Genomic DNA, 10,955 nt, shown 5'->3' with positions numbered 1-10,955 from the left:
AATCACCCATGTCTACTGAACTAAAGGTAAAAGGTAGCTGTTAACGTGAGAACTACCACTGCATGACCTAATAAGGTGGAGATATATAATAATAAAGGGTTACTCAATGTGTGAATAAAGCCAAACACAACTTTAGGTATGTTTTTGAGGAGGTAACAGCATTATAACATGGCTTAAAGCTCACAAGAGTCCATTTTGTCCATACAAAAGACTTAAATTGACTTATTAAACAAAACAAAAAAGTAAAAAAAAAAAAGAAGAAAGAATTACTTGAAATACTAATATCTTGAGATAATTGTCTTGTAAGTATGAGATTTTTTTACTCACTGCTCATGTTCACAAAATGCAGATATGATAAACCCATGTTGCATCCATACATAGACTTTTGTATTTCATTGTGTTATACTCCAATAGGCAAGATATAGAAAGCTATTTGGTTTTTTGTTGGTTTTACACCTCCACACACATGGAAACACAACTAAAAGAAACTACAGTGGGACATATAAATAGACAGCTGCGTGCTTTTCCATCACAAGCAGCTAAACTCAGACCTGCAGTATTTGATGTGGTTCAACATTACACTGGGCTTTGTAGACATGGTCAGGATTGCTTCACACAAGATATTCATGTTGAACTTAAAACAGTTTGATTGTTTTTTTTTGTTATATGTTCTCACTAGGTCCTTGAAGTAAACATGCCCCCTTCACCGGCCTCTAACTTGTGCCTCGGTAATATCCATAAAAAGAGATGAGATCATAGTTTGATGATTAATATAGAATCTGGGCATCCCCTGTGAGCAACTAACTCATGCAAGAGTTTGAATCAATAGCTGAGAATGAGACCACAAAGTAACAGACTTTTTAAAATAAGAACCTTTAATAAGAAGAGTATCTGACTGAATGATAAAATTGCAATGAATTACAGATTTATCACACTGCAGAGAATAAAACATTTCCAGAATAATTCCAAGATAGGGTTTAAATGCTCTGTTGCAGTGTTGGTCATATCCACCAAATCTAGCCTACTATTTACATGAGAGACTAGTACTACTGAGTCCCAGGGCTGCATACCCAATCACAAGTCCTTTTCTTTGTGCTGTTAAAACTTGTCTCCACCCAGAGCTCGGGCGATGCACCGGAATATAATCCCGGATATGAGCACTAGGGGTACTCCTGAGGCCGCCACCATGAAGGACAGGCCATAGTGGATTTGGACTTCTGCTGTGGGACACGTCTCGCCACTTTCCTGAAGAATATAACGCCTCACATCCACAAGCTCCACCCACATCACGTACAGCAGCAGCACCGACAGGAACAGACAGGCTGGGGAGAGGACAGATAATGACAATGGTATAATTTGCGGTCTGATCTCATGACCATACTGGCTTGTCAAAGCCTGATCTTGTCAGTTTTTAGAAGCTAAGCAAGGCTGGGCCTGGGTAATACTTTGATGGGAGCCTCAAAATTTCAGGTGCTACAGTAGGGTGCTAGTGGCAAAAACTGATGTTGTGTCCTTAGGCAAGGCAATTCACCCACATTGCCTAATACGAAAGCGGTGTGTGTTAATGGTGTTCATATAACGGCTTTTTGAAAGTGAAATGCTACGTGTGAGAAAGGAGGGGCCGATGGTGCTGAGTGGCAGCCTCACTTCTGTCAGCCTGCCCCAGGGCAGCTGTGGCTACATTAGTAGCTTACTACTACTGAGAGTGGAGTGAATGAATGATGCTGAGTAAAGTGTCTTTGAATGTCCAAAAAGGCACTGCATTAATCTGATATCATCTTCTTTGATCTCAGAAGTTAAGTAAGGCTGGGCCTGGTTAGTACCTTGATGAAAGACCGCAGGAAATACCAGGTGCCACAGTGGGGAGCAGTGGCTCTAATGCATACTATTGCTGTGTCCTTAGACCAAACACTTCATCCACCTTGCCTAGTATGAATGTGGTATGTGTGGTGGTGGTGGTCAGAGGGGCTTATGGCGCAGATTGGAAGCCTTGCTACCACCACTGAGCGCAGAGTGAATGAATAATCCACTGTAAAGCACTTTGGCACTACTGTATATAATCCAATGCATAAATCTTTTCAAACTATAAAGTGATTTTGGTGCATTCTTTCTATTAGACTTGGTCACAAAAGCATTCCTTTTCACCTCCAACCACCATTGCATAAAAAACATACAAGAAAAAGTATATTGTTCTAGTGTATTTGAGCAAGACACTTTTGGCTTGCTCTGTGAGTGTAGTACGTGTGTGTGTGTGAGAGAGGTTAAAAGGTTGTTGGCACTGCCACTCCTACACACAAAAGGCATGTAGGAGAATGTACCAAAGGGCTCATTTCACTAACTAAAACATAAACACCAACACACATAGGTTAGTGCACTGATGTTAATGATTATCTCATTAGCTCCTGTTTACACTTGTTGCTATAGTAACAGCTGTTACTATAGTGACAGCTGTGTTCCTTCCTGTTTCCTGTCTGATCCTGTTTCCTGTCATGTGACTGGTCTGGACAGCTGACAGTGAAAACAGGAGAAGACTGTATTTATGTCTCTACATTCTTATATCCCCGTGGCTCTGAGTTTGCTCCCTCAGGGCTATAATTACGACACATGTTTGGGTGTATTTTTACCGGCAGCGATGAGTAGAGCCCCGCCCACTCGGTACAGTTTGTGGCTGTAGAACGGGATGCCACAGACCAAGAGGAATCCACCAATCAGAGCGCAGAGCAGAGCCAGGATCATCAGGACTGTCCAAAAACCTCGGAAAACTAAACAGAAATAAGACAGTGTAAAATATGCTTTATACAAGATTATACAACAAACAATAGAATACAGACATAAATTTCACAGAAAAATATAATTTCACTTAGAAATACCTAACAATTCAACAAATACAGTTTAGTATCATTTTAAAACCAGCTATGAGCCTAAGGTTAAGTAAACATGGAGGGCAGTTTGTCCACACCCTCATGAGATTGGTGAGGTGAGTGCTTGAAATGAAATCTAAATATAGAGTAAGATGAGTAACATAATGTGTGCTGGGAGATGCATGTAGACGCAAGACATGAAGATTTACATAATGCTGTTTTACAAATGTTCAACAGCAGTTTTATGTGACAGTTGAGTATTTTCTTGCTTATTTTTCACACAGTGTTGTCTTAATGTTTTCATGTGCATTTCAGTGGCTATATTTTACAATCTGATCATTATCTATTTTCAGGAGTTGTCAGATTGTTGTTTGGAGTGAGTAATCTGATTTCTCTCTGACTGTTCACATATGCAGGTTTTTACAACAAAAATAAAGCAAAAAAAAAAAAAAAAAAAAAAAAAGGTCAAACTAATGTGGCAAAGACAAAAATGAAAGAGAAAATGTTGAAAGCAGTTATACAATTCATTGTACTTTGTCTTCCAAATACAACAGCTCATCCAGTTCAATCCAATGATTAACTGACATGTCAGATGTTTTCGAAGATCAGATTTGTGTTTTGTATCTACCTGTCAAAGTTCTATATAGCCTAGTTATACTATAGGATTAAATGTATTTCAGACTTGTATAAAAACTTTACAACCTTAAATATAGAAACTATGATTTATGTGTGATGTACCACTGAGTGAGTCCTACGCACAGACAGACACAGACTTATCTCATGTCATTTACCTGCTGTTGGGTCGTACATGGGGTGGGGTACAGGTCCAAGGGCGACGGGCAGAGGAAAAAGGTAACCGTGGATACATGCTTTAGACTCTGGCTGGTTCGCTAGAAGAAAGTTTCTCACATAAATATTAAAATTGTGGTGTTACAAAAAACAGTCCTGATTAAATACAAAAGGGACTAAAATTTAAAAATGATATTGGTCATTTAAATACATTTATGACTCCCCTGTCAAATATTATATTCCCAAACCTTTGTTTGTGGTCAGGCCTGGACCTTGGTGTGGGTAGGCATGTCCTATATACAGCTGCTTTGTAGAAAAGCTTGGAGACATGTCTGGAAATATTTAATTGTGTAACAACCTCTTATTGTATTTGGCACTGAAATCCCACTGAGAAGCAGACTCTCTTTTGTGCCCTGGCCTCATAGGTTTTGGTTTCACAATCTCATGGTGTAAAAGAAAGCAGGAATTACCTCAACAGTTATATTCTTCATACTTTCTTCGCTGTTAGTATTTTACAGTATAATGCTGTCTAATCAGTATTGACTGTAATTTACAATAAAAGTGAAACACCTATGGAATTGTTCTGGAAATGGATGTAGTCCTAAAAAATTTTGCTCATCCATATGAGTGGATTTCTCCTCTCCTTCACTGTTCTCCAAGTTTCTCTTTTTCCCACTTTTTTTTTTTGCAGAAAAAGAGGGTCTAAGGACAGTAAGGATGTTCTGGGACAGTTGCTTGTTTTGGTCAATCTGAATTTATTAACCTATGATTCTAACTGTTTCTTCATGTGATTTTGAGCTATACTAACTAAGTTGAATTACAGACTCTTGTCTTCCAGTGGAGGATACTCACTGTACAGAGTGGAGTGGTGCAGCTCTGCTGTGAGCTCCACCTGAAATGCACAGCGCCAGAAGAAGCCCTCGTGATGGAGGGTCAGAGCCGAAGGTGTAACATGCTCCACAACTGTGATCTGAGAAAGAGTAAGGGTATGTATAAATATAAGAACACTATAAAATAATAAATGCACTGCAACCTATGCTGCACACACACATTATATATATATATATATATATATATATATATATATATATATATATATATATATATATATATATATATATATATATATATATATATATATATATATATATATATATATATATATATATATATATATATATATATATATATATATATATATATATATATATATATAAAATGTGTGTGTGTCTGTGTGTGTGTAATATCAAAACTCTAGTCCCAAAGACATGTTAGGGAGCATATAAAAACATGAGCCCTGTGAGTGAAGTCCCTCGTGTGAGCTCTGTCAGCAGAGCACAGAGACAGGCAGAAATGTGGTTGTGATTACAGCCCTTTGGTCTGTGAGGTTTTCTACACAAACATGAACAGGACTCTGCAGTGGCCTGTCTCACATGATTGATGGAGCTGAATAAAATGAAGAAACTTAAGTTTGAAATGCGTTACTGGTGCTGCTTAGATGTAAAGAAACCTCTACCGGAGTTCAAAAAGGATGGAACTCCTTAGCTTTGGGCATATTGATCATAACACATGCAGGAAATTCTGGTAAATGTAAACGGTCAAGTTTGTATATAGCACTTGTGCACCTTCATGGCATTCAAAGCACTTTACATCAGGGAACCACTCACCCATTCACACACACATTCATACACCAGTGTACGCAGACACTGGGGGCAAAGTAGGTTAAGTGTCTTGCCAATGATGTTTATGTCAAGAGGGGGATTCGAACTGCCAGCCTTTGGATCAGAGGACAAACAATCAATATACCTTATATGTCACATTTTTTTCCATAGTTTGACTAATTTCACATATAAATTGCATCTGAGTATAAATCACATTCAGATCCCACTTATATGTGAAATTATTCAAGTATAGAATTTCACATCTTCATTATTGTCACAACTGCGTGAGCTGCACTTCATCTTCTTCCGGAGTGGACGGAGTTGTTCAGAAGCGACAACGAGGATGAAGAATTCAATGGATTTAGTGATTTAGAGTGAGATCGAGGGTAAACTTGTTAGCTTGTTTTTTTTTATGCTTTAGTTATCTGATTAACTATTAAAACCCCTTGACGTTCCGACGGCCCGCCCTCGGGCCGTTTTTACAAAGAAGTCAGAAATGTAGATTTGGACTTCACTTACCATTGAGGGCTCTGGTTCTGTCAAACATCAACATATTCACACAAAGTTGGTCTTATTTGTTCCGTAAAAAAGTGAAAGTGAAAGTGAAATCTGCTCCGTCACTTCTTTGCATTTCTTTTGTCGATTTCAAGCATAATAAACTTCTGACAGCGCCAACTTTGTTCCTCAGCGCAAAACAAACTTGTTAGCTTGTGATTGACACCAAAGTCAGCCAATAAGGTCGGGGTTGTGGGTTACTGGAGCCCTGGACAGTGAATGAGTGCTACAGATGACTGAAAGAGTACGCCCCACTCTCCCCCTTGTAGAATCAAGCAGTTACATTACACACGTTTAGTGATGTTTTCCCCTTAAAGCCAATGAGTAGCGGAACACGACGATGTATGACATGCAGTGGTTTACTGTAAACAGACGGCGTTTGCTGGATGCAAAGATCCGCGCGTAAAATTATGCAACACTTTATAGTAATTTTACGCACTGTTTTGCAGCAGTTTTGCGTTTTAAACATGACGAAACGGACAAAACAAAGGAAGTACGCGATCGAGGACACTCTGGATGTTTGTACAAGTTAAACTAGAGGTATCTCGGACCTGGAGTGAAGATCTCATGGTGGACTCAGGAGTAGAGGATCTTATGTTTTGATGCTGTTCGGTAAGCGTGGTTAGTTCTGCTATTGACTTAATTGTGTATTATGTGTAATCATTAGCCAATCCGCGCCCACCACCAATCATCATGCACACACCACTTGGGTGAAATGTCTCACCTAAGGACACAATGACAGAAGTTGGTCCGAGCGGGACTCGATCCTCCAACCAGGTTGGGGGGGGACTAAAGCTCTAACCACTGAGCCACTGCCGCATAATGACTGTTACACTGTATAATCATGTATAGTGTGTTTTTAGTGTCCAGTGTGTGTTTACATTTTGAAGTGTGTGTGGTTTGTAAATATTTATTTATTTTGACCCATACCAGTTGTTTTGACAATATTTTGTATACATATATACGTTGTGGGGAAGCTGGCCCGAAGTGGTTGAAGTAGGAGGCAGACTCAAAAAAAGTCGCATCAGACAAAATTTATCAGCAGCATTGTGGTACCCCGTGGACAAAAAAAACAACAAACATATTTACAAAAATGAACAGTGCCCAACATAACTAAGCAACAGAACTTAAACAACTAAGGACAAATCCATGTGTACCCTGGCTACACTGATGTCTCTTGAATGTCTAATTAACCCTGCTTAAATACCCTCCTGCACAGGAAGCACCTCCCCTGGTATACACCATATCTTCCACAGGTGCTGTGGGTATAACATTAGCCGTATCTTACATTTAAAACCATCTCTCAGGGCCCAAGTCCCTTAACTAAAGTGTTTAACAAAATAACTATAAACACTTAGAACATTGAAAAAATACAGAAGACATTAACACAAAGAAATAAACAAACTTAAACCAGTTCTCCCCTCCATATGGTCTGGCCCGCAACCACACCCAAGCCTATAAAAATGGCCGACATAGGGCACACCCCCTCTTTGTTTGGACCATGTGGAGATGCAGGTAAGTGGATTGCAGTATTAAACTGAATTGACACATTTAACCAAATAAAATATGTTTAAACTAACAAGTGTGTGGTAGAGATGTTACGCTCGAGTCTGTGATCGCGGAGCAGCGTCGGGCTCATGAACCCGAAGGGTTGCGAAGCCCTGATTCGACATCGGATTCACGTGGCTAAAAATCACGTGTCCATGACATACGGGGCTTCATTACGTCAACACCACGTTACGAGCTCTGATTGTGCGCTGCTTTGCGGGAAGTTTGAAGGGGATTGGCTTGTAATTAGTTCATAGCTATAAAAGAGTTCAGAATTCTTTTCATATTGTGGGTCTTGAGGAGAATTGCTGACGCCACTGCTTATTGTTGTTTGAGAAAGGGAAAGTTTGTTGAGATAAAATTTCAGGTAATAACAGGTAAGATATAGACAAGAGGTAAGGTAATAAAAAGGTAAGCTATCAGGTAAGGTAAAAAAGGTAAGAAAAGTGTAATAATAATATATGTAATAGGCTTTGTACCTTGTCTACAGTCTAGGCTTTAGCCCACAAGAGACAGGCCAAGTCCAGGCTGTATACATTGATTTACAAAGTAATTTTATATTGGCAGTTTCAGGTAAGTGACAGTGGTAGGCTAGTAGTAGCCAATCAAATAGGTAAGTGACAGTGTTATAGAAAGGTAAATGAGAGTAAGTGTTCAGGGTTTCAGTTATTGCAGGCCTGCTTAACTGTGTATTGTGTGAAAGTTTGAGTGTGAGAGATAGTTTGTGTGAAAGTTTAGGACAGGTAAGACAGGAAGGGCTATGGAGGGTCGAGGACAGCCAGCAAAAAGATTTCGCTCTTATGTATGGGAGCACTTTGACTTGAAAACCCCCACACAAGTAAAGTGCTTAAAATGTGGTCAAGAGCTGGCATATTCCTGCAATACGTCCTCAATGGTTCGCCATTTACGCAGGAAGCATCCGGAAACAAATCCAGAAGCAGTGGCTGCTGCATGTGCTTCTGGTGCAGCAAGTCAGCAAGGTATGTAGCCCATGTAGGCAAGGCTATGGAAAGAATTGGTTAAACACTCACTCATAACTCTAAGTTTATTTATTTTTTTCATTCATTTATTTGTGAATTCATTTATTTATTTATTCATTCATTTATTTATCTATTTATTCATTCATTCATTCATTCACGTTTTATCAATTCATTATTTTAAGGCCACCAATCTGAGCTGGATGAGGCACTTCTGGACATGATCGTCATGGACCTACAAGCATTTAAAATTGTGGAAAGTCCAGGGTTCAGAAAATTTGTTCAGAAGCTGAATCCAGATTATGTTCTACCAACACGCCAGGCGGTCAAATCTATGCTGGAGGCTAAATATGCAGAAGTGCAGGAGCAAACAAATAAACATCTTGAGAATGTTGAGACAGTCAGCCTCACAGCAGACATGTGGACCTCCATGAATATGGATGGATATCTCGGAGTAACCTGCCACTTTGTAAATGACATGAAATTAGAAAGTGTACTCCTTGGTGTAGGGCATTTTGGTGTATCACACACAGCTGAAAACATTAAAGATGCTATGGTGGTGCAGTTGGAAAAATGGGGTTTGAGACAAAAAGTAAAATGTCTTATAACTGACAGTGCATCAAACATGCTCCTCTCTGCCAAACTCCTTGGTGTTGCAAATATACCTTGCGACACACACATTTTAAACTTAGTTGTAAAAAAGGCCCTGGACCAAACACCACCACTGGCAGAAATAAGAACAAAAGCCAGAAAAATTGTAACATTTTTCAAAACCAGTGTCAAAGCCAAGGAGAGACTAACAGAAATCCAACAACTAAATAAGCCACAGCACAAACTCCTGCAAGAGGTCGACACCCGATGGAATTCCACCTTTTTAATGCTGGAAAGATTGTTTGAACAGTGTGAACCTGTTGCAGCAGCACTGGCGTCCCTCTCGTCTGAGACCCCCCCTCTCTCAACCATGGATTATGAGATCATTCAAGAGAGCCTCGGTATACTCGGCCCAATTAATCTGGCATCAAATGAACTGTCTGCAGAGAAAACTGTCAGCATCAAAAATTATTCCCTTAACAAGAGGGATTCAACACAAACTGGCCCAGCGAGCAGTCACATTAGTGCAACCAGCAGCAGTTATGCTCTGTCAGAACCTGCAACAAGCCTTCAGCGTCAAGTGCAATGGAGAAAATGTGAGCATTCTGGCAATGACCACCTTGCTGGATCCAAGATTTAAAACAATGGCTTTTGGGAACCAGACACATGCACAAGAAGCAGTGAAGAGGCTCACAGCTGAGTGCTCCAAAATTATTGGGGCAGTAAGAGCTACACCAGTAACATCTTTATTTTGTTTGTTTATGATCATGTCTGACTAACAGCATAGTTTATAACATTTCATTCATAAATTCTAGGGACCATTACCAGAAGCAGCAGGACTTGCAGAAGCAGAGGAAGGTGATAGTCTGTGGGACTTTCTAGACTGTCGAGTTGGTTTGTATTTCACTTTATTAGCTTTAAAAATATATGTAAACTTAAGCTGTATCCTCATTAACTTGTATTTTTACCTTTAGGTGCAACCCAAGGTACAAACAGCACCACGGCTGATGCCACAGTGGAGGTTCAGCGCTACCTCTCAGAGGCCTATCTGCCAAGAGGAGAAGACCCGCTCAAATACTGGGAAAGCAGAAAAGACATTTATCCCCATCTCCATAGAATGGCGATAGATTATCTCCACATCCCAGCCACTTCTGTACCATGTGAGTGGGTCTTCTCCAAAGCTGGAGAGGTAGTGCGACAGAAGAGGAGTAGGCTAAAGCCAAAAACTGTTGATATTCTTTTTCTGAATAAAAATCTAAAGCATTAGCCCTTATTCACTTTCACTTACAAAAACAATGTTTCCTTTCCCTTTGACTACAAGTTGCATAAGCACTTAGGCAGACTTCATTCACAATATTCTTACCCAATAATCCCCCCAGTAGAATGGCAGTTTTTCATTGCACTTTGCTTAAAGTTAATTTCACACATTGTCAATCTACTCTACTCACTCACCAATTCATCATTTATTATTATTATTATGTCAAGTGAACAGAACTTATAGATTTACAAAGTTAAATATCTTTAATAAGATCAAAAGGCCTGTCTAGTGAATGTAAACCCCCCTAATGCAATACATATAAATATCCAGCAGATGTCGCTGTTCTAACATCACTCTGCTTCGAAACAGTGTGCCATTTCAAAGCAGGTCTTTCATAATGATTCAGTGGTTCACGGGGCTTCAGTTTCTCCAACACTAGTGTGTGGTATGGAAGCCCGTTTCCGCCATGAAAAAAAAAATAAAAGCCCCACAGAAAGTTGAAATTACGAGTTTTAAACTCGTAATTACGAGTTTAAAACTCGTAATTATGAGTTTAAAACTCGTAATTATGAGTTTAAAACTCGTAATTATGAGTTTAAAACTCGTAATTATGAGTTTAAAACTCGTAATTACGAGTTTAAAACTCGTAATTTCGACTTTCTGTGGGGCTTTTTTTTTTTTTTTCATGGCGGAAACGGGCTTCCATAGTGTGGTG

At 39.4% G+C, this 10,955-nt stretch overlaps 1 protein-coding gene across 1 annotated transcript; it reads right to left on the bottom strand.

The window, feature by feature from the left end:
* Positions 1-675: 675 nt before the first annotated feature.
* On the bottom strand, positions 676-5,281 carry LOC117377266 (transmembrane protein 182-like). The gene is made up of 5 exons (XM_033973648.2): positions 5,276-5,281; positions 4,503-4,620; positions 3,653-3,751; positions 2,625-2,762; positions 676-1,322 (listed from the first exon to the last, which is right to left on the bottom strand). Exons 1-5 carry the CDS (start codon positions 5,279-5,281, stop codon positions 1,099-1,101), a joined length of 585 nt encoding a protein of 194 aa, XP_033829539.1. The 3' UTR covers positions 676-1,098.
* Positions 5,282-10,955: the final 5,674 nt, after the last annotated feature.

The sequence above is a fragment of the Periophthalmus magnuspinnatus genome, chromosome 10, assembly GCF_009829125.3.
Source record: "Periophthalmus magnuspinnatus isolate fPerMag1 chromosome 10, fPerMag1.2.pri, whole genome shotgun sequence".
Taxonomy (NCBI): Eukaryota; Metazoa; Chordata; class Actinopteri; order Gobiiformes; family Gobiidae; genus Periophthalmus; species Periophthalmus magnuspinnatus.
The sequence above is the reverse complement of the archived record's forward strand: the minus strand, read 5'-3'. Positions and strand labels throughout refer to the sequence as shown.